This window comes from Nannobrachium achirus, assembly GCF_963921795.1.
Source record: "Nannobrachium achirus genome assembly, chromosome: 6".
Taxonomy (NCBI): domain Eukaryota; kingdom Metazoa; phylum Chordata; class Actinopteri; order Myctophiformes; family Myctophidae; genus Nannobrachium; species Nannobrachium achirus.
Genome location: NC_137815.1, coordinates 30,735,205 through 30,760,259, shown reverse-complemented (window position 1 = coordinate 30,760,259; position 25,055 = coordinate 30,735,205). Strand labels below are relative to the sequence as shown.

The 25,055-nt window shown below is 41.0% G+C and overlaps 1 protein-coding gene across 1 annotated transcript; it reads right to left on the bottom strand.

Annotated features, from left to right (window-relative positions):
- Window positions 1–20,265, bottom strand: LOC308286998 (myosin heavy chain, fast skeletal muscle-like; the record flags this gene model as incomplete). Its single annotated transcript, XM_080728119.1, has 39 exons — window positions 1–21; window positions 532–663; window positions 1,198–1,293; window positions 2,061–2,165; window positions 2,277–2,447; window positions 2,702–2,827; window positions 3,112–3,315; window positions 3,923–4,231; window positions 4,469–4,593; window positions 5,104–5,269; window positions 5,368–5,551; window positions 6,038–6,234; window positions 6,857–6,975; window positions 7,061–7,187; window positions 7,795–8,184; window positions 8,689–8,779; window positions 8,881–9,026; window positions 9,120–9,296; window positions 9,411–9,653; window positions 10,035–10,290; window positions 10,811–10,947; window positions 11,467–11,590; window positions 12,275–12,392; window positions 12,842–12,929; window positions 13,421–13,488; window positions 13,932–14,241; window positions 14,990–15,160; window positions 15,724–15,873; window positions 15,978–16,096; window positions 16,763–16,901; window positions 17,190–17,293; window positions 17,393–17,491; window positions 17,573–17,636; window positions 17,731–17,823; window positions 18,229–18,343; window positions 18,442–18,469; window positions 19,096–19,252; window positions 19,352–19,495; window positions 20,065–20,265. The coding sequence occupies 39 exons, from the start codon at window positions 20,263–20,265 to the stop codon at window positions 1–3; spliced, it is 5,814 nt and encodes a 1,937-aa protein (XP_080584245.1).
- Window positions 20,266–25,055: the final 4,790 nt, after the last annotated feature.

Here is a 25,055-nt window from a genome sequence, read left to right as displayed (position 1 = left end):
TCACTCTTCAGCCTCCTTTCCCTTTAAATAAACACAAAGGAGTCACAAATCAGTGGTTGAAAATATGCATGAGTTGTATTATAATCCTCAACCAGTCATTCCTGGTGCGGCCATTTGCTTAGTTGTTCTCAAGAAATATGCTGTATTGCAAGACAATTGGATTATGCTGCATTCATACTGTGAACATGATACACAGATACCAGGCTAAAAAGACAATGATCCATTGGTCGGCGGTTCAAATCCTGGCTCCTGTCTACATGTCGAAGTGTCCTTGGGCAAGACACTGAACCCTGCACTGCCTCCAATGGTGTTACTGTAGCTCGCCAGTTGCCTCCATTGGTGTGTGAATGTGGGAAGTGAGGACGCTGGCGTTGACTGTTCGCCGCTGCACTTCCCAATGTATGAATGAATGGACCATTGTGAAGTGCTTTGAGTTCGCAACTTGCTTAGAAAAGCGCTATGCAAATGCAATCCATTATTATTATTATTATTATCAACCCTGGAAAATATTAAGAAAATGTTCAATAATACCATTCCCACATCACGACTCTTGGCCCTCAGCTTGTTGACCTGGGACTCAGCGATGTCTGCTCGCTCCTGAGCCTCCTCCAGCTCATGCTGCACCTTCCTGTACCTGGACAGGTGAGTGTTGGCCTGCTCCTCCTGTCCGGAAGTGTTAGGGTTAATACATATCTCATACAGTGTAGCAACTGTAACAATATTCTAATGCTTTGCCTTACATCCTGACCAGGCAAACGATACAGATCATCTGGAGCAGTACCACCACCAAACTTCTGAACGTTTTTTATTTTTTATCTAGCAGCGATTTGACTGCTGAATAAGAGAAAAGAGCTAAGCCTGTTGGCAACAGGACTTCACAGACTGATGAACTGTGTTATAATAAATGGTCTCTCTGCCCACATACTGTACCTATACATGTCTCTTATTTTACTATGGACTTTAGATATATCCTTAACTCATTATGCCGATTAGTTACATATCATGCACTTAATGTGTCTCTCCTCTTCCTGCTCTCCTTCCCTTTATGATCTTATTCTCTATATTTTTCACTGCAATGATGGGTCTGCCACTCACTCATACTACCTGTATGTGACAAATAAAGATTGATTGATTGATTGATCTGATTGAACACGAACAATGCTTAAATACGATGATAGTGGCATGGAAAACACTCACAGCCTCCTCAGATTGTCTCTTGTAGGACTTCATTTTCAGCTGCAGCTTGTTCACCAGATCTTGAAGTCTAGTGACATTCTTCTTGTCCTCCTCGGCCTGTGGACAGTACAGTCTTTATGACACAAACTATAAAGAAGTAAGATATCCTAATTTGATGTGATATGTTTGCTCAGGTGGTCGAATTTTGCACCCTCAGAGCAGCTGTACACTCTCAAGAGTTCCTACTTATTTCAACACAGTAAAAAGTATAATTCACACATCACTTGTGCCTCTCTCCCTCTCTAATCATAGTCACAATGACAATGTTTGTTCATGTCTTCAGTGTGTCTACAGATCAGTCTGTCTGTCACTCCATGGTGACATTATGTCCTCTAGAGGTCACATTCAATATATTGTCTTCAATCAGTCTTCAGTCCATTCAAATATCTGTGGGGGAAAGTATGACATTTGTGATAATGATTGGTCCCTCTGTGATCTCTCCGTATCGGTTGGTGTGCAATCTGTGCATGCATGTCATGAATGGAATACTGTAGTGTATATGGTTAATTTTCCAATTGCAGAACGTGTCTTTGAGGTAAAGTAGAGTAGCCTACACTTCCCAAATAAATACTGTACATTGAAAGGCACATGACAGCTGTCACCATTCCAAGGATTACAATGAGTCTGTCTGTCACTCCATAGTGACATTATGCCCTCTAGGGCCTAGCGTTCACATTCAAAATATCATTGTCTTCAATCTGTCCTGTTTAAATATTTTTGGGGAAATTTATGACATTTGTGACCATGACTGGTCCGGTCATTATTCACTTAACTGAAAAGTGATGATTTATGTTACTTTTGTGTTACCATCATTCAGTTCGTACCTGGTAGCAGAGTTCTTTCACTCTCCGTTCATATTTGCGGACACCTTTCACGGCCTCAGCACCACGTCTTTGCTCAGCATCGACTTCAGCTTCCAACTCACGGATCTTGACAATGAGAATTCCAGATTGTAACAACAGCACAGTGCTGCCAGAGATCTAAAGATGTGTGTAATATAATGCAACATTTCTACATTGTGCGCAGTTCTTCACACATACCCTAGTCTCCAGTTTCTGGAGCTGTTTCTTGCCTCCCTTCATGGCCAGGTTCTCAGCCTCGTCCAGACGGTGCTGCAGGTCCTTGACGGTGACCTCCAGGTTCTTCTTCATCCTCTCCAGGTGAGAGCCGGTGTCCTGCTCCTTCTTCAGCTCCTCTGCCATCATGGCGGCCTGCGTTGGTTAACAGTTACAGTGAAGCAACTTTATCTGGTTAACTGTGACTATTGAAGCTAAATGTAACAGCAGCCCCATCCACGCCAAGCATTTATGTTGGAAATGTAAAACTCAAATGTAAACTGAGGCTGATTATACTAATTTATAAAAAAAAAAAGGTGAGCGATAATATAGATAGACGGTAAAGTTTGTTAGGTTTTAAATGTAAGAAGTGATTTGAATGATATCGTAGACGGTAAAGTCAGTCTCACATCGGTAATGGCTTTCTTGGCCTTCTCCTCAGCGTTTCTCGCCTCCTGGGTGGCATCTTCAGCTTCACCTTGGACCTGGACAAGGTCACCCTCCAACTTCTTCTTAGTGTTGATGAGGTTTACGTTCTTTAAAAAAGGTACAGCGAAGGTGTTTATTTACAGCACACTACACAGTAATAGTCATTGATAACACACACTTGTTTGATAGTGATGAAATAAGTAAACCAACTGCTATGCCATATTGAGGGAAAGTAAATATGAATTAAGAGGAATGTTTAAGACATTTAGTAAGAACAAATTCAAAGCTTTACTGTATTACAACGGTGTGGAATTATGCAACACCAGTAGTGAAGAACTGAAAAACTGCAGTACATTACTCAAGTAAAAAAAGAAAAACGCTGTGACATTACCTGTGAGTGCAGCAGCCCCACACGCTCACTGGCATCAAGCAGCTCCTGTTCTGCCACCTTGCGGCTTCTATCGGTCTGCTCCAGAGCAACTCTCAGCTCCTCCATCTCAGCCAGCATCAGGCTGTTCCTGCGTTCCATGATGGCGACCTGTTCCTTCATGTCTGCCTGTCCTCTCAAGGCGTCGTCAAGGTGCAGATGGGCATCCTACGTTCATGACAATACCACATGGTGTTTGTAAAAAGTATGTTTTTGATCCCCTTCTGATTGTGGATTTGTGTTTTAGGACAGTGGTTTTCAACCAGTGGTCCGGGGACCGCCAGTGGTCCCTGAGGGGGTTCCAGGTAGACCCCAGTAAACAAATGGACCCTTATAGATCTTTAACTCTTGAGAGTGTAAAATGAAACCAAATGGACCCGTAAGGGCTCTTTTCCTGCAAATGCATTTTTTTTTCAAAGGTTTCTTTACCTGGGTTGCCTTCACCTTCATAGGTAGATTTAAACTTCTAAGTAAAAGTAGTTCATACAAATAGCAAAAATAGCTGATCTATACGCTCAATGTTCTGCAAATCCACTGAAAATCTACTGTCTTGCCAATGGCGGGACGTGTGAAGTTTTGAAATGGCACATCTGTGCATCAATACAGCATGGAATTGTGGAAAAAAATCTTATCAGATGACAACAAAATATCAACGTTTTGGGTCTGAGAGGCTAAAACTCATCAAACGGTGATCCGTGGCTCAAATGCTGAATAAATAATGGACCTTGACATGAAAAAGGTTGAAAACCGCTGTTTTAGGAGATTCCACCTGTACCTTCAGCTGCCCCTGGATATTTCTCAGCTGTTTCTGAGCTTCCACGGCCACTCGGTTGCCGTGGCTCAGCTGGATCTCCATCTCGTTGAGGTCGGCCTCCATCTTCTTCTTGACTCTCAGGGCATCGTTCCTGCTCCTGACCTCAGCGTCCAGAGCGCTCTGCAGCGTCTCCATCACTCTCTGGCTGTTCCTCTTGATCTGGTCGATCTCCTCGTCCTTCTCAGCCACCTTCCTGTCCACTTCACCTTTCAGCTGCGCCAGCTCCAGCTGAACGCGGAGAATCTTGGATTCTTCGTGCTCCAGCGTGGCCTACAAGGCAAGCGTTATCATGGTGTCATTATTTGACAACCGTCTCAAATCCCCTACATTTGAGGAAAACCATCTGGATATTAGTTGATCCACAACGTGATTCAAAACTATTGTAACGAGGCTGAATGCCAAACACTGTTTTCATTTCCCTTGTTAACAGAAAGACTATATACAGAAAACAGAGTAATCAAATAGTAATTGTACTTTTCAATGAATAGTACCGCTTTTCATTTTTACCTCAGCCTCCTCTAGCGCTGTGTGTATTTCTGCCTTGTCTGCCTCCACCGCCTTCTTCCCCTTTTCCAGTTCATGAATTGTCTTTCCTGATTCACCAATAAGTTCCGTCAGATCAGAGATTTCCTCTGTTGAGAGAAATAAAACAGTATAGATTTTTGGACGAATCAGTAAAATGGGGACAGTATATTCACATAACAATACTATCTGTTAGGTGGGCTCGGTTGGCGTACCATTGGCTAACAAAGCATGCCTTGAGCATTGTTCAACCAATCACATCAGCTCAGTGGCCACGTAATTTGAGTGTCTGCCCTGAGATTGGGAGGTTTTTTCATACCAAAGAAGGAAAAAGAATCGTACCCAATACCTCCCACTCAGCATCAAGAGTTGGATTGGGGTTAAGTTCCTGTGACATACTAGTCATGTCCAGGGGGTGCACTTGTACATCAAGCTGCCTCATGCTAATGAAACAGGAGACACATGGCTTGGGAACCGTGTGTTCTACTTACTTGACAAAATGAGCCCTTCAATTTGCACAGTCTGACAGGGCTGATGACAAGCAAGAATCACATTGCACAGTCTAACATAAAATATACAAATATAAAATAATCAAATATATAGCGTGAGGACAAATTTACGTTGCAGGTTCTTGTTCTCTCTCTTCAGGGTCTCAAGGTGGTCCAGAGCTTCTTCATAGGAGTTCTTCATCTTGAAGACCTCGGTGCTGAGAGAACGAGCCTCTTTCAGAGATCCCTCTAGCTCAGCCTGGCTCTCCTCGTACTTCTGCTTCCATTCAGCGAGAACCTGGAAAACAAGCAAATTGGAGAGAAATTAGAAGATCAGCATAGACCTGCAGAGGTAAGTGTCATTGGACTTTGTGGAATAACGTGTATTTAGCTAACCTTGTCAAAGTTCCTCTGCTTCTTGTCAAGGCTCGCAGCCAGAGCATTGGATCTCTCCACATCAATCATGAGGTCCTCCACCTCAGCCTGCAGCCTCTGTTTGGTCTTTTCCAGAGAGGCACACTTTGCATTCACAGCCTCCGCAGACTCCTCTGCATCCTGAAGACGCTGAGCAAGCTTTTTCCTGTAAAGACAAAAAAGGTTTTATGTCGAAACACTGGTTTTACTTTGGATTAACTAAAATTCAGTGGTTTTCAACCCTTTTCTTATCAAGGTCCATTATTTATTCTGCATTTTAGCCGCGGACCACCATATGATGAGATATAGCCTCTCAGACCCAAAATGTAGAATATTGTGTGTTATCTTTGGATAAGATTTTGTCCACAATTTCATGCTGTATTGATGTTGGTACCATAGGAGAGATAACAGGGCAACGTTGATTAAAATTACAATAATGTGTTACAATAATTTAACTCTTGAGAGAGTAAAATGAAACCAAATGGACACGTAAGACATTAGGTTTCATTTTACACTCTCTAATTTAAGATCTATAGGAGTCCATTTGGTTACCAACTCTCCATCATTTAGCTGGGGACCACCTGGAACCCCCTCAGGGACCACTGTTTGAAAACCACTGCATTACGTGAAATGTTTGCGTCAGTCGTTATACTTTGCTTCCTCGAGCTCCTCTGTGCGTTGGATAGCATCAGTCTCATATTTACTCCTCCACTGAGCCACCTCGCTGTTGGCCTTGGACATGGCGCGCTGCAGCTCACATTTGGCCTCCTGTTCCTCTTCATACTGCTCTCTGAGCAGATCAATGTCATGACGAGAGGACTGGACAGAGTGGGCCAGGGCTTGCTTTGCCTGATGATAATGACATTGAAACAATGGGGTGGGGAAAAAAGAAAAGGAAAATCGATAATATTCTTGGCACTTAAAGCTATACTGTGTAAGTTGCTAAACTAGTCGTCAGTAGCGGTATTGCTTTTTCCGTCCGTTTTTCGCTCGGTGTCGCCGCGGACCACCGGAGCGGGACCGCAAACCACCGCAACCGATACGAATCCGTAGAGGGGTAGAACGTAATTTTCTGACCAGGATTTGGGGAGTAAGAGGCAAGAATCCTTCACCATCGTAAACACTGTTGCTGAGGGAGGCTACTTCCTGAAGAGATGGCAAGACACGCTGTGATTGGCCGGTAGTGTATCATGTGTGTATGATCCGCGATGTGATTGGCCAACGTATACACAACGTATACAGATGATGCTGATGACGTAATTTTGCCGCGAAATCCGGTCCCCGGCCAGGATCATAGAAAACATATTTACAGAAGGCTTTAGGGGCTGAAATTAACAGAGTGGGTGTTCTAAAACTTTAGCCATTTAATAGTTAGGACAACTTTAAGATTTGTTTTATAAAAAAAGTTACATAGTATAACTTTAACAAATAAACTATAAACTTGAGCCAGAATGAGATGATGATGTCATACCTTAACTTCCTCGTCAAGTTGCCTCTTGAGCTCCTCAATCTGCTGAATGAATGAGGTTTTACCCCTCGCCAGCTGGGAAACGAGCGCTTCCCTTTCCTCCAACTGGCGGCCAAATTCCCCTAATTGGATGGAGGAAAAACGTGTTTTCTGAAAAACTGTCAATGTCTGATACGCTAATGTCCCCTGTGTCCAGTACAAACTCACCATTTTCAGTCATCAGCCTTGCTCTCTGAACATTAATGTCGTTCAGTTGACGTACATTCTCATCATTCTTGGCCTTTACTTCACTTAGCTGATCTTCAAGTGAACGGCACATTTTCTCCAGGTTAAGCTGTCAACAAAAATAAAAAAGGTATTTAGTACTAATTAATAATAATTATTATTGTATTTGTAATGCTCTCCACAATTTTACAAATCTCAAAGTGCTACAGTGTTTTTAAAAAAATTGCATAATTATTTTTTAGCAAAAGCAGAAAAACAACGAAAACAACATATACTTGTAAAAGTAACGTCTTACTACTGTAGTTTCTACCTACTTGGGGTAAAAGGTACATTAAAACAAATTTAATTCAAAGACAAATAAAGAAAATGCTGCGTTTTTAGTCCACTTTCAAAAGTGTGTGTACACTGTGTAGACTGTAGGGCTCTCAAGTGGTCGAGCATTACACAGGCGTCCTGGGGCAGCTGGAGCAGCCCGCGGTTTCCCATGGTGCAGTAATGTTGAGACCAAAGGTTGGGTTAAAGGACAAGTCTGGACTAAAATGCTGGGGACTGATGGGGAAACTGACGACAACTTGGCAATTCTGCAAATAGACCCCAGTCTATGGCCAGTCATTTGGGATCAATATGTAGGAACAAACACCATAATGTTATTTTAGTCCGGACTTGTCCTTTAATTCATTTGGGTGAGAAACTAAACAAATCAACCTATACTGTACCTTAGATTTGGCCACAGCCTCCATGTTGCTGGAAAGATCGTCAACCTCCATCTTGAGTTCATTCTTCTCCTTCTCTAGTTTCTGCCTGACACGCTGCAGGTTGTCGATCTGCTCTCCCAGTTCGGCCACGCTGTCCGCCTGTTTCTTACGCAGTGCAGCGGAGGTGGCCTCGTGCTGCAGGGTGGACTCTTCCAGGTCCCGACGCAACTTCTGCAACTCGCCCTCGCGCTTCTTGCTCATCTCAATCTGAGCGGATGTCGCCCCGCCGGCCTCCTCCAGCCTCTCGCTGATCTCCTCCAGTTCTCTGGACAGGTCTGACCTCTGCTTCTCCACCTTGGCCCGAGCCGCACGCTCAGCCTCAATCTCCTCCTCTAGCTCCTCGATGCGAGCCTGTGAAATAATAATATGTGGTCATGTTAGCTTTACACTCTGTGTCCTTAAATAAAATATTGGTACTTTGACTACCAGTGTGTGGCTGCATCCTTGTATTTTAAAGACTACCATTGAGCTTTATGCCACATCCATGAATTATAATCCAGTCATCATCATAAATAATTAGGATGAACAGTCATTCAAGGATGATGCCAATGAATATATTGCACAAATTCAACCAATTGCTGCAATATACATAAGCTTACAATGCATTTGTCTCCAAACTGTAATATGTCTGCATATCTTTGCATACAAATGTTTGATGAAGATGAAGTTTGATAGGCCTACTTGAATATGGTGGACCTCCCCATTGGTAGTATTATTACTTGCATGCATTTTTGCTGCCGAATGGCAATCTTCAGTTACTGACACAATCTTTGAGCAAAAATAAACAGCATATTTTATCACAATTTCTGGCCACCAAGCTACTTTTCTCATAGTGTCACACTGTAGTCACGTCACCTGCAGTTCCTTGATTCTCTTCTGAAGCTGAGACCCAAGTAATTGTTCATCTTCAATCTTGCTGAGGAGCTGGCTAGTCTCAAAGTCCTTCCTTTTGATTCCAAATTATAATCAAGAGTGTTACATGTGTACACTGCAAATAAGGATTATAAAAACAAAATCTAAATAATGCCATCTTAATCTTATACACACTTTTTGATCTTTTCCTCAGACTGCAGCTTGTCATTCTCCAGGTCCATGATGGTTTCCTGGGCCAGTTTCAGATCTCCTTCAAGCTTCCTCTTGGATCTCTCCAGGTCCATTCTAAGCTTCTTCTCTTGTTCCAAGGAACCCTCCAGCTGTTATTATAACAGAGAAAGATCATTGTTTTCTTATGTCGTTCCCTTTTCAGGACATTGAATTCACTTCACAGAATGAATGGTCGTTCTTACGTCATCAACTTGCTGTTCCAGCTTGACTTTGGCCTTGGTCAGGTTGTTGACCTTGTCCTCCTCTGTCTGGAGGTCATCAAGTGTCATTTGATGAGCCTCTTGGAGAGCCTTCTTCTCCTTGCTGAGCTTGGCAATGGTCTCATCTTGAGAAGACATTTCCTCAACCAAGTTCTTTACCTAAAAGTAATTGTCAATTTACATTCTCATGTGAATGTCATGCAAGTATAATTGTTCTCTTCTTGAAGTATATTATGCTAGAAGCTGATTTACAACTAAATGCAAATAGTTGACCTTGTTCTCAGTAGCATGTCTCTCCTTCTCCACCTTGGCCAAGGTGACCTCCAAGTCATCGATGTCATTCTTCAGCTCAGAAGTCTCATCCTCCAGTTTTCTCTTCTTGGCAGTCAGATCAGCGTTCACCTCCTCCTCATCTTCCAGTCTCTCAGACACCTCTTTGAGCTTCGCCTCGAGCTGGATCTTTGATTTAATGAGACCCTCACACCTTTCTTCTGAATCAGCAAGAGTATCTCCTTCCTGGAAGTCAATAAAGGTGGGGTTCAACATCATTTCAAATTAATGACAATATGCAACCTCGCCTGCGCCATCTGTCTTGGCCATATATGGATTCTGTTGTCTGAAATCCTACATACAATCCCTTTTATGCCCATATATGGAGATCCATTTTATCCCCATATATGGAGATCCCTGCTCTGAGTATCTAACATCACTGTGACGTCACCTGTGATGTCAGATTTTCAGGATTCTAATTTAGTAAAAGTAGCAGATCGACAAGCTCGATCTTCTACTTTAGATGCTTTTATGTGACGCTGTACTATCAAGTAGGGTGTTAACTTACAAAAAAACACAAAAAGTTCAAATATGGAGGTAAGAAGTTCCTCCCTCAGTTTGACTCACCGATTGAATTTGAAGGTGCAAATCATTATTCTCTTGTACGAGGGAAACCATCTTCTCTTCCAGGTCTTTCTTCTTGGCCAGGGCCTTTGCAAGTTCCTCCTTTGTTTTTTCAAACTCTTCCTTCATTTGGGCCATCTCCTTTTCAGTCTCGGCACTCTTCAGAAGAGGCTTTATTCTAAAGAACAGCTTCATCCATGGCCAATGTTTTACATTCATGAATGAGCGGATGTTGTATTGGATCGAGTAAATAGCTTCCCTGTTTATATACGGTAGGACGAAGAAGACAACAGATTCATTTAGAAGTATCTATTGCTAATGGTTAGCATATCTAGGCATTGGCTAAATTCTGTTCAGTGTCTGTGATAATTGACAGTAATGGAGGAGATGATCCATGATCTGTAACTTGAAAGACTTGTTGAGTTTCCCAAGTTTTGATTCTGATTCAATACTTTATTGCCATGTCAACAGAGTTGATTGGAATTTGTTTTAGTGCAGCTCTTAAAACATACATAGAACATACATATAAACAGACAACACGGGTTAGGGTTAGGGTTAGGGTACAAAAGTACAAAAATAGATTCAATTCATAAATACAAAATCTATATAAATAAGAAAAAAAATAACAATTCATTAACCTTGTGCATCTACTACGGTTTATGTTCAATGTGAGCACAAATAAAAATATTAAATGTGTGCGTGTGTGTGTGCGTGCATACTCTCGTGCACTTTTACTAATGTTCTTATTATTAATAATACCTCTCTAATCAAGCTCCTACCTCCGTTCCGTCATCCTGACAAACTCTCGTCTCATGATGAATCCTCGGCAGATGGACTGGGTCATGATCACCAGTTGAACCAGTTTCTCATCCCTCATCTCCTCCAGCACACCCAGGAGACCAGCTTTGAAAAATACCTGTTGGAAGGGTTTTGGCGATATATTTTGGCGGACCAAATTCTGGGCCCAGCATGGGACAAGGATTCACTGCGGGCCCCCCATGAATGTTCTTCATAGGGGGGCCCGTTTAGACTGGGAACTCATTATTACTCATTATTGTGTGCTTTAACTATTGAAAAATACCAGATATACAACCTCAAAGCGCGGCACTCAGATCTGCTATTTCTTTGAAAAACCTGCTTCCCATCTCAAAATATTTAGTTCTAGGAACCCCCCAGAAGCTTTTCAAAAATAGCAGATCTACAAGCTGCACATCTACAAGCAGCGTGGCACTCGGTGTCGCGCTGTGAGCTTGTATATCTGCTATTTTTCAAAAGATAAAGTATACAATAATTAAGGCCCCTACACCTTGGGCCCTAGTAACTCAGTCCCACTCCCCCCCCCACCCTGTGACACCCCTGGGCGTGACAAAATTAATTCCTTCTATGTTACTAGTGATTCTTCGATTGTTTTTAAGTGGATATCAATCTTTATTACCTTGGTGTGTCCAAATCTGTACTGGGATTTGTCAATATCTATTGATTCCAGTAGTTTCTCCGCAGCCTTCTTGTTGTCAATGAACTGTCCCTCTGGGATGACACTGGCGTTCAATACTTTGTATCTGGAAGAATTGTGGCAATAGTGATTATGAACAGCTGTCAAGAGGTTCATGCACCTTGGTAAGTTGTCTATTTCAACGGGTGCTAGATCCGAATAACTAATAGAGAGAGAGAAGGTCTGCACACCGTCTTAATACTCCCAGAAAAATCTAAATGTATTTATGCAGCGGTAAAAAAAATCATAATAATACAACGTTTCGGCTCTGTGGCCTTCGTCAGGGAGCATTAAGCGCGTGCAATAGTGATTATGAAAACATGCTATGGAAAGAAATCTAAGAATATTGTAATATTGCGAAAACAAAATAACAGTGCAAAAAACATATACAGTAGATATTTACAAAGAAGGGTCAGGAGGAGGGTAAGGCTGGGCTAGGTTTGTTTTTACCAGTTACGAGCTGCTGCCGCCTGTAAGTGGTTTTTCAGGGCGATTTTAAAGGATGTTAGGGATCTACACTTCTTCCACATTTTGGCGGTATAGCAGGAGAACAAGTTTGACCCTTTGTTTGACTTGGCTCTTGGTTGAACGTTAACTGTGGCGCTGCCTGTGGCGAATTCTGCAAATGCTTTTCAATGGGAACAGGGCGGAAGAAATCCACTCCATTCCCATTGAAATGCATTGGCAGGATCCACCCTCACAGGTAGAATAAAGGTGCGGTGTGACTGTGCCCTTAGAATTAGACCTTCACCTCTGCTTGAAGTCTCCATAGAGGATTCTGCTTGGAAAACCCTTCCTGCATATTCTGATGCCTTCCAAGACACCATTACACCTCAGCTGATGAATAACCAGGAAGTTCTCCATGAGCCCTGAAATAATGCAACGGCAGCAGCATTAAAATGACATGAACCTCAAACAGTGTTCATTTTGACAGCAAATTTTGATTTAGTTTAGCCATAGTTTAGTTTTAGTCAACTAAATATCCTAAGACTTTAGTGGACTAAAATTTTAAGTTGATTTTGTCAACAAAATATATTTTGGCGGGTTGAAAATGCTGAAAATGTGCTGAAAATAGCCAGAATTAGTTGAATATTTAGTCTTAGTTTTAATCATCATAGCTTTAGTTTTCGTCAGGGAGAAAAGGTAGTCGACTAAATAAACACTGCTAAGATGCACAAAGAATATGAAGATAAGATAAGCTATGATATACTTCAGATTGTATTACATGGGGGTAAATGTTTTAAGCCCTCAAAGTTAAATTAACGCTGTAGAATTTACTGTGTATCACATTTTTGTTCATTAATTATACAGCACATACCTGGTGTTTTTGATTCATTGGGAATCAAACAGCGCACAAAATGTGGATGAGTGCTTCTTAAGTTGGTCATCAGCTTCCCCAGGTTTTCCTGTCAGATACACAAGTGTGATATGAGAATGTCCATGGAATGGTCGAATTACATCAGAGCTGCTGCTGGTTATAGAACATAATTATGGGATTTCTGAAACATCCATATTATGATCTAATTTCTTCCACCACCCACGTTAATTAAATGAACATTTATTTTTGAGCGGTGCTTCATGGAAGGAGCTAAGCTCCATCATCTGGCCTTGGTCAACGTTTGTTGTACGGGTCACATAGGCCAGTATTATTAGTACAGTATTATTGTTCTTGTGGACACAAGCTCAAATTTAATTAGGTTTATTTATTTTTAGACAGATTTCTTCTTTTACTTATTATTATATTTATATATTACTCGAATGAATGAAAAAATGAATTAATTTAGTCAAACACCATAAGACGATCTGTGTGTTATGGATGGTGAAAAGCTGTTAATTCTGCACTGAATAAACCCCTACAATGTTTGCTATTAGTTAATGTAAAACAAAATAAAGTTACCCTGAAAACCGCTGAAACCGTCTGGAAGGAGCCACCCTTCTTCTTCCCCCCCTTCTTTGCTGTCGAGTCTGCAAAATATTCATTTGAATATTCATAGTTATTTGAATGGTTGTTTTCAAGCACAGTTTTTACATAATATTTATTTAGATGAATATTATAACACTAGGGATATCTCTTCATCCTTAAAACATTTTATGTAATTTTAAATAAAAAAAATCAAAACCATTCCTTTCCATCTTTTGGAACAGTGGTTCTCAAAGTGGGGTCAGGGGAACCTCCGGGGGTCCTTGGTTGGTTGGGTTCCAGGGGGTCCCCAGCAAAATGTGTTAATACAGCATCACAATAATTTTAACCACTTCATGAAAAATATTGAGAAAATATGTAACATAAATATCCTGGGATCCCTGGCACAACATCGTTTCAAATGGTGGTCCGCGGGCCAAATACATAGATAGAACTTGGGGGTTCTTGAGCGCTCAAATAGAATGCAGGAAGACGGCCGGGCTAATACCTTCTCCTGTACCAGCATGAGACGCATAGAGCATGGCCAACAGTTTCATGGGAGACTTCTGGTAGAGCTGAATCACAGAGTCGTTGAGCGGGTCCTTGTTCTTGTCCAGCCAGCCTGTGATGTTGTAATCCACAGTGCCGGCGTAGTGGACCAGGGAGAAGTGGGCCTCGGCCTTGCCCTTCCCGGGCTTAGGCTTCTGGAAGGCCTTGGTTTTGCCCAGGTGCTGGTCGTTGAGCTTGTTCTTGAAGGTGGTGTCCGAAGCCTTGGGGAACATGCACTCCTCTTCCAGGATGGAGAATATGCCCATTGGCTGCACAACAAAAGTAAAAGTATTTAAATGAAAGTCGCTGCGTTGATACACATGGGTTTCCCCTCAAAACTGGGAAAGTGTCATTTTAGATATACAGTATGTGTAATGATGTTATATAAATACTAAGAGTTTCTCATTGCGTGTGACTTAGTGCTGTGCTGCGAGCTTGTACATCTGCTATTTTTTTTTTTACATCTTTTACTATTATTTCTTTTTAAAAATATATTTATTTTTAACACAAATCTTCTCTTCTGGCGGTCCCTGGCACAAAACCTTTTCAGATGGAGGGGATCTGCGGCTAAATACATTTTGGGGGTGCTTGGCACAAATAAAGAACTACTGATTTAGAAGGCTTTTGTAGAATTGGCCTCAGAAGAAACTAAACTATTATACCATTTTAAACAATTTCTTTACATTTTGGAGGTGCGCAGGACCGGTGGTTCCGGACAGTGGTTCCGAGTACTACAACATGCTGTAAAGTTATTTACTCTCCCGACTGGATCAGAAACCCAAAAATGGTACTGATCTCAGGCTACCTTTTCAATGAGTTTGATGCAGGCAGCCAGATCCATGACCACCTTTTCAATGAGTTTGATGCAGGCAGCCAGATCCATGACCACCTTTTCAATGCGTTCGATGCAAGCAGCCAGATCCATGACCACCTTTTCAATGCGTTCGATGCAAGCACCCAGATCCATGACCCACCTTTTCAATGAGTTCGATGCAAGCAGCCAGATCCATGACCCACCTTTTCAATGAGTTCGATGCAAGCAGCCAGATCCATGCCGAAGTCAATGAACTCCCATTCAATCCCCTCTTTCTTGTACTCGTCCTGTTCCAGGACAAACATGTGGTGGTTGAAGAACTGCTGCAGCTTCTCATTGGTGAAGTTGATGCACAGCTGCTCCATGCTGTTGAACTGGAGGTGTGGGGAAAAAAAACAGAAAAACTAGATGTTGTGCTGTGCATTTCTCCTGCTAAGCGTGTTCACTATGAGTAGATTAACACTCGGGTGACTGAAAAAATCACTTCCACTCTGACTGCATTTATCAGTCAAATTGACAGGTACATTCTCTCTCTTTTGGCCCAGGAGAGCAACACCTCCTCCCCTGCTGCCAGCGGGGGTTCTATTGTCTTCCAAATGTGAATTAGCATTTCAATTGACCTCTCAAATGGGGAAAAAAAGGTGTGAAATTCTCTCCTTGCTTCTGGGAGGGGGAGGAATGGGTGAGACCTGTCTTTATGACTGATAACTAACAGTCAGAGTGGTATAATGGTATTATTTCATACTTAGGAAACATTTCAGAAGGGGGGAAAAAACGAGAACATATGTCTTGAGTATTTAGGAAAAGTCACGGAAGGGGAAGTTTCTGAGACCTTCACGGGGAGAGTTATTACACTTTCCGATCTCAAAATCGGTCAAAATGACCTGTTAGTCACCCGTGTGTTAAAACATTTGCTTTTGTTGTTTCTTTAACTTACATCAAAGATTTCAAAGCCAGCGATGTCCAGCACACCGATGAAGAAGCTCCTGGACTGCTTGGTGTCCAGCATCTCGTTAATTCTTATAACCATCCACAAGAACATCTTCTCATAGACAGACTTGCACAGAGCCATGGTTGAATTATGTACCTGGTAGATTAGATAAGATATAGTAAAGGTGGTTCCTGGTTATACACTAGGACAGAAGGTATTTATCATGTATCGATACATTTTTCAATGTTAATGTAAATTACCTGTGGTACAGTTTGACCTTTGGTGACCATTTCATTGCCAACCTTGACCCTCGGGTAGCACAGAGCCTTAAGCATTTCTGCTGAGTTCAGGCCCATGAGGTATGCGACTTTATCAGCCTCTAAATTAGAACAGAAAAGTTTTTATTTTTATTTCTTTGTGCAAAATAAGATTGAAATGTTGTTTCCTTTAGCTTGTGTTATTGATGTTTTTAGAAAGATAAAAAAAAGAGACGGATATATTTACAATATTTGGCCTGCCCATTCCGTATGACCCCAGTTTGCTATACATTTGGTATACACTCTCTTGAGTTCTGGGGGTGGTCTGTGGCCTAATGATTAGGCCACAGACCACCCCCAGAAGTGAACTCAAAAGAATGTATAGCGTACAGAGCAGGGGTCATTACCATGCAGGCTTGTGGTGGACATTTCTGTTCAAAATAAAGGTACAAAATGTAACATTTGCCACGTACAAGACCAAGTCTTATGCCTCATTCACATACAGAAAAGCCAAGCTAATGGTTTGCTTGGTAATTCAATGTATTCTCTATGCAAACCAGCTTTAAAAATTTCCAAGCTGGAAAAAAAGCTTAGAAATTTTTAAAGCTGGTTTGCATAGAGAATACATTGAATTGCCAAGCAAACCATTAGCTTGGCTTCTCTCAGTGTGAATGCAGCATTATACGGACATCTTGATGACCCCCTGGTACATAACCAAATGGACCCGTAGCAGACCTGTGAGGTCCCATTTGGTTCCTCCTAACCCATTGAGAACCAGTGCTGTTTACCCTCAGTGCCGTCTGGCTCCGCCTGCTCTTCACGTTGCTTCTGCTTGAACTTCATGTTCCCATGATGCATCACTGCACCGGTCAGCTTGTAGATGCCGATCTTCTCATCCGCAGTGAAGCCCAGGATATCAATGGCAGTCTAGTAACATGGATTAAAAATTAAAACAAAATCACAAAATCATTGGTATATTCACTTTCAACCTGGCATCCCTATTTTGGGCATGTCTTAGACTTACTATACATTTCCGGGCTCTGAAGCGTGGCCTACATTTGGCCTAAATCTTGCACAAAGTACTCAAAGTTTGTTGCACGCCAAGGGTCACATTGGCCAAGTTTCATGGGACACATAAATAGCACATAGGCTACTGATTCTTTTGACATTCGATTAGATTTTATTCACCGAAATGTAGAAATGAGTTCTACTTACATCAGTGGCGATGAATTCTTCAACATCATCGATACTCTTGACGGCGATCTCACCCTGACTGACCATGTGGTAGTCATAAGGGTTCTTGGTGATCAGGAGAGACTCTGAAAAAGGTTAATGGATGTACAACATACAGTATGACTACAGGTTTAGCAAAGGTTGAACGTAAAAACTAACTAAACAAACGAACAAAACTCTCCCACCTAAAAGCTCAGGTTTGTGTCCAGTCATGAGCTGATAGAATATGTGGTAGCTTCTCTCAGCAGACAGCTGGAATGTCACTCTAGACTTCTCCAGTAGATCTAGAAAACAATGCATTAAATGTGTGTGGTTTACACAATCATTACCATTAAACTAATGAAACAGACATGCAAGATACTTACACGTTTCAATATCAGCTGAAGCCAGCTTTCCAGTTGATCCAAAATGGATTCTGATGAATTTACCCTACATGACAATTAATTCGTAAATCAACATTTTAGGGTAATCAAAAGAAAGTTTATTTTTATATAGCAGGATCTTATATCAGGTAAAAACTTACAAAACGGGAGGAGTTGTCGTTCCTCACAGTCTTGGCATTACCATAAGCCTCCAGCAGGGGGTTGGCTGCGATGATTTGATCCTCCAGTGACCCCTTAAAATGGTGTTACAATATGCAGTAATTTAATCTGTGTGTGTGTGTGTGTGTGTGTGTGTGTGTGTGTGTGTGTGTGTGTGTGTGTGTGTGTGTGTGTGTGTGTGTGTGTGTGTGTGCGCGCGCGCGCACACGCTGTGTGTGTGTGTGTACTGTACATACATGTATAGAAGTAGTAGCCTACGTAGCTAATGTTTGAAGTAGTAGTTCACCCCCAAAATGACTTTTTCTCTATTGATTACTCATGCCATAGAGACTTGAGTTCAATAATATTTGTTTGTATTTTTCGCATTCCTAAGACAAAAATTTGATCAACAGAAAAAAAGTCATTTTGGGGGTAAACTAATCCTTAAGTATCTTGTTTAAAACATTTTAGAAAACAGCCATTATATCCTTGGCTTGTACCTGCATTTTTCCAGCAGCTGCCGGCTCAGCTTTCTTCCCTCCAGACACTGCGATTGTGGCGAAGTACTGGATGACACGCTTGGTGTTCACAGTCTTCCCTGCACCAGATTCTCCGCTGCAACCAGGATCAGATTTACTTACAAACATATGTCACCATTTAAATGAACTGCAGCTGTCATCAGTCCACTTCAACGCTCTTAATATTAGACTTACGTAATGAGGATTGACTGGTTCTCCCGATCTGTTAACAAAACATACACGTGTGAGAACAGCATCTCATTTATCATAGTTTGTTATCAATTACACGTTAACAAAGCAAGTGATCATCAGTGGTCAAAAAAGTACTCAAATACTGCAATGTAGAAATAAAAGTTAAAGTCAGGAATTCTAAAATTACTTGAGTACAGGTACAAATGTATTGGTATCAAAATGTATAAAGTAGGCTACTCATTATGCAAATGTATAAAAATCCTTCGAAAATAGCAGATCTACAAGCATTGCGAAACCGCATCGCAACATGGCATTGTGAGCTTTTGGACTGGCTATTTTAAATGTCAGAAATGTATATAGGGCTGAAGGGGTAAATATATGTTTTGTAATAATAATCAAACTCAAAGTAACTAGTAGCTAAAGTTTTCAAATAATTGTAGTGGAGTAAAAGTATGATATTTACCTCTGAGATGTAGTGGAGTAAAAGTAAAGGTATTGCAAATTGGAAATACTCCAGTAAAGTAAAAATACCTCAAAATTGTACTTAAGTACAGTACTTGTATTTAGTAAATGTAATCAGTTACTAGTGACCGTGAACTGATAGAATTAGATCTTAGATATGAGTTCAGGGTGCATATAGTCTCTTTGATACTGTACCTTGGAGCATGAACTGATAGGCGTTGTCAGAGATAGAGAAGATATGTGGGGGAGCTTCAATCCTCTTCTTCCCCCGGTATCCTGCAACAACCACAGCATCGTATACTGGGAGCCACTTGTAGGGGTTCACAGTGACACAGAAGAGCCCAGAGTAGGTCTGTTAGAAGAAGAGAATTATGTATTTTAAGCCCAAGGTTAGTGGCAACTATACCAAAAACAATACTAAAGCTGCATCTACGGTGACAGTTGAACTCACGTAGATCATCCATGCTGCATAGCGCTCTTTGAGGTTGTACAGCACCGTCGCCTCGCTGAGGTGGGTCATCATGGCCATGTCCTCAATCTTGTCGTACTTAGGGGGATTCATAGGGAAGATGTCCTCCTCTTTCACAGTGAGGGTCTGCATAACCATGACAAGCAAAGGAACAGTCATAGTCACATATACAGCACTGTTGATGGGCAAGAAACAACAGTGGTCAACAATATAGCAATACACAATCTCTAGGACAGGGGTCTTCAATGTTTTTTTCAGGACAGCGACCCCTTAGCTGAGAGAAAGATGAAGCAGGGACCCCCACTAGATATTGGATTGTGTTTTCAAAAATGTAATGACTAAAACCCGCAATATGCTACTTTGTATACTTGACATTTGGCTCGGTACAAGGTCTGCCCTTTTTTTCCCTGCATGTACACCAAAGCCTCTTTGTCGAATATAGCCGATCTACAAGCTCGGATATTTCTACGGAATATAATACGGAGGGTTGGAGTGGTTAATGTAAAGTCTAGGACTCTAGATCTAGTATGTCTAACACACTGTCGATCAGTGCACAAACCCCAGTGCACGCAATGGTAGAAGAAGCTGATTAATTAATTACAAACTAATACAAAGCCTTTAATTAATTAGCTTTTATTTTATTTTATCCCAGCCCTATAATTTTAACATCTTACAGTATACAAGTATATGCTCACCTTTCCATTCAGAGTCTCAACAGTGGCTTTGCCACCCTCCTTCTTGATGAGTTTCCCCTTGAGGTACATCTCAGAAGGTTCAGACACGTAGTAAGCTGTTTTAGCGTCAAAGGGAAGGTTCTGGCACTCTATCCTCTCTTTCTCAGGCTTCCGGAGGTAAAGGGCAGCCGCCCCGAAACATTGCATGTCCGAATCACCCATAATGGCTCTGTTCCCATAAAAAAAGAAGAAAAAAAAGAACGTAAAAATTGTTTAATATTAAATCATTTCACAAACTAGATACTAGTTTGATCTTGGCCAACACGGTGAATATAAAACAATCAAAAGTTCTATAAGTAATAGTTGAATGAAAAAAAAAAACTTGAATGAAAGTTATCTAATGTGTCATGCCATTTTGTTCAACACAGCCTGCGAACCAAAGTCATGCAAGTCAGCTAAATCCATGTGTTCCAATATGGAAGTTCCCCAATTCAAACCTTGTACTGTATGTATAATTTGCCTTTTCTGGTGACTTCAGAGTGATTTGACTCTTATGCTGACACCTGATGAAAACCAGAATTCATAAGAGAAGTAGAAACACCTCATTAAGACTACAGAATATAGGCTACTGTAACAGGCCACACAATGTGTTTGGTGACAGGCTGTACAGAGCATAGAGTTATAATAAGAAGGTACAGAGATAAAAATATGTTTGCCTATTTGTAGTTCTGAGGCCCGGAAATTCAGACGTTGATTGCATATTCCAAAATGAAATAATACCAAAGTGAAGGTAATAAGTCTCACCTGTGTCTCAGCCAAAAGCTCCGGAGTGTCTCAGTCCAAAGCTCCTGAAGGAGTCTGGGAGACTGCTTCTTTTATGGACAGATCTGTGGCCACCCGGGATCGAGGAGCAGCCCTCCCATTTTGGTCATCACCATCACATCGTGGGGTGAACTTTAACAACTGACGGATGTCTGTCCCATGTTATCATCTGGACTAATGTCACCACTGCAGAGTAGAAACAAACATTAAGTGAAACCCAAGACACAAACCGAGTTGATAACATGCCATCAGTGACATGGCATGTCATGGAATAATTAAAGTTTCACCATAACTATTCTGGCACAGCTGTGCATACTGTAGGTGAAGTATACTGTACATGTGTCTACTTCTAAGACACTAAGGCATTGCATACAGTAGGCCTAATTACTTTAAACACGTAATATACTTAGTTGACAGGATTCTCTCAGAGGTCTATAATTAGTCCCCTCGTTCTTTCCCTTTACACCCCTACACCACCAAATCTCACATGTTGCATTGCAGCATTCTGAGCTTAGAGATCTGCTATTTTCACCACATGTTGACCTATTACGGCTATAGGCCAGGGATACTTGGGGTTCATGGGGTTCAGCGGGAACATTGTTTCAAAAATCTCTTGAGTATAGCGACAAATGTTCCTTCGAGTCTAATTTAAGATCCCATTATAACCTATTAGCTTCTGCACTTCTTCACTCTTCGCAGGCGAAAGATGACACTAAAGGCGAAGGCGTTGTCTTGAATGTATTCTCTTGTGGTTGGATTAAGTTGCAATAAAAAAGTGACATTCAATATGTCTGGCCTTTCTTTGTGGTCTTGTTAGGAGTTAAAGACAAATATAGCCTAAAGCTGATTCATGCCCTTGCTATTGCAAATTGTTGACAATTGCATCGAGTCCATCTGCTAAACTAGTCCTTACCCGTTCAAAGATATGAGCTCCGAAATGATGTGCAGTGTGTGGGTTATGGGGTGTGCACTGTGCACACAGTATATGAGGGATGGAAAGTAACTTTCTGGTGCTTGCATGATAATATGTAGGAGCATCAATGTAAGAAAGACCCGTTTCGTTTTAAGGCTACAGAGATACTGTGTACCGAAGAGGGCCAGCCAACACCCCCCCCCCCCCCCCCCCCCCACACACACACACACACACACACACGCACACACACGCGCACACACACACACAAACACACACACACACACACACACACACACACACACACACACACACACACACACACACACACACACACACACACACAGAGCTGGTTAAACATGTTGCCCCATGCTAGATGCAGAATAGATATGCCTCATGCTAGATGCAGAATAGATAGTAGTTACACCATAAAAATGCTAATATACAGCATGTGATTTGTGAAAGTGACAAACGGGCTTCACAGTTAATGCTAATGGTGATGCGATTTCAGATCAATTGCTCCAGCCACTGAAGAGAAACGCTGTGACAGACACTCACTCACTCAGACAGACATTCGGAAAATTATAGTATAGATGTGTGTTCATTGCTTTTCAGCTGCTAGCTACTGCTACTGAGCATTTCAAATGCAAAACATGTAACCAAACTGTTGCAACTTAGTTCTGGTTCAGAGAATCAGTATTACTGAAGTATTATATGAGCTATGAGATGAGATTCAATACTTTTCTTCTTGGTAAGTAAAGGTGTGTCATCTTCAGTAGCGCAGTGTTTACTGCTTGGCTCAAAAGGTAATTTGTGTTTGATCGGTCTGCCCCATAGTGCTGAAAACATGAAATGTGCCAAGTGTTTTTGTATAGTGGCTCTTTTGTCTATAATAATGATCCGCATCATAATGACTATTATAAGTACTGTGTGTGCTGGCACTGCTGGCATATTTGGTCTTCCATGTTACATGCAAAGTCACTGTCTGGAGAAGAATGTATAGAATGTACAGTATATATGCTTTTTACTAGTGTAGCCTGCACAAATGGGGAAAAAGAGAGGACTTTGCTTGGCATGGATGTTTGGTTAGGTTTCATAAGATTTTATATTAACTTAGTGTACTGAACGTATGTTTCTGTAAACTATGTTGAGTAAACTAATCGTTGGAGCATCAGTTTATTTGCTAATATGATATAGGCCTATAAGCCATCAACACAATTCTCCAGTGGTGAATACAAATATAGTTAATGAATAAAATACATTTCGATCCTGTTCACAAATCAACACTGTCTGCTGCAGTGCAAAACAAGTGGCTGACCGACCAACCAAATATTCACTAATGGACAATGGTGATGGATGCGGTCATGGCTCTCTGAAGACAAAATACACACGCTGTTGTTTTAGAAACAATATGGGGGGGGGGGGGGGTTTAAGGTTTAAGGCCCATTCCCACTGGGCCAGATAACAACAAAATCTCTTTCTCCAGATATTTTCCCATTCAAGTGGATGGTAGATACTGTGACAGATATATATATTTTTTATCTGTAGGCCTATCTACCATCCACTTGAATGGAAAATTATCTGGAGAAAGAGATTTTTTTTATGTTATCTGGCCCAGTGGGAATGGGCCTTTATGCTGTTAAAACTCCATCAATACCAGGTGAGGTAACTATTCAAAAGTAAAAATGTACCTAGCCTGCAAAATTATTATATAGTATTATTCATGTTAAGATCAGCCAACATACTTGAGATTGTTGCTTCTATATTATGCCCACCTCACCCACTCTCTGTTCTTCATTAAGACCTGTCTGTGTTGAGTTAGATTTGAACCGCTTTAACCATTATTTTATTAGGTCAGAGACACACACACACACACACACACACACACACACACACACACACACACACACACACACACACACACACACACACACACACACACACACACACACCCTTCCACAAGCCCTAAAGGAGAGCAAATCCCTAGCCTCCTTCAAAATTGGTATGAAAAGTCACCTTCAGACAGCTGCTACCCGTGACTTGTAAATAGACTAAGCCCCCATGCCCCCCCCCCCCTTTTTTTTCCTCTTTTTCTGCCTTTGTATTTGATGTTATGCTTTTGAAACTGATATTATCCTAGATAAAGTACTATGTTCTATCCGTCTGTCTTTCAATGTTATATGAGATACTTAAAGTGTGGGTCCTGTGGAAATAAGCCTCGGCTTTCTAGGATCTCCTTTTAGTTGACCTTGTACCAGTGATTTGTACTGTCATGAAACTGTACTTTTTTCTATTGCAAACTTCTAATAAATTCTTCAATCAATCAATCAAACAAACACACACACACACACACACACACACACACACACACACACACACACACACACACACACACACACACACACACACACACACACACACACACACACACACAGCTTAATTTCATGTGGCCTAATTATAAACTGGCTGTACATGTAAATCATCTTGTCTTTTCATGGCATTTACAAAGATGCCATGGCAGATGTCAGCTATTATCTCTTATTGATTACAGTTAAATCCATTTCATTCACAAAGAGGAGCAGATGGTATAAAGAACAAGTATTTAAATCTTGACACAGGGAGTGTGTGAACTATACAGTGTGTTTCTACAGTAAATAAAGTACGATATGCCACCATGAATACATGTAATTCTCTCTTCACTGCTTCGGACATAATATTGTTCATAAACAGACAATACTTTGAGGCTTTATTTTTTTTATTTTGCACATGTTTACATTATGTCCATAGTCATTAAAACATTATATGAGTTACCATATTAACAGAGTCAGTGATTGCTAAACAACATTGGTTAAGAGGTTGTCAGTTTTGTTTTATCCGAATCTTCTCTACGGGGATTGTTTTCAGCTGTGCTTTTAAAATCATTGCACATTTTAAAATGTGTATAACACTTAGGCTATAACTTATAACTTATGATTAGACTTAACTTGTCTAACAAAAAAGAAAAGTGCGACCAAGTTCAGTATGTTAAAATACAATTTCCTAAAAGCCAAGAAATAAGCAAAAGTATAAAAGCAATTTCCATGTCTATAGGGCCTATGTTCATTTTTCATAAAATGAATGGAATGTTTTGGGAAATGATCATCAGAAGTGTCCAGTGTATGGTGAGTCATAATCAGTATGGCCTTAGTTGTAAGACGACGAAAGATGAAGAGTGTAGAGATCTACTTAAAATGATCTAATAAGGTTACAAATAAAGTACAAATCAAATCATATACACAAT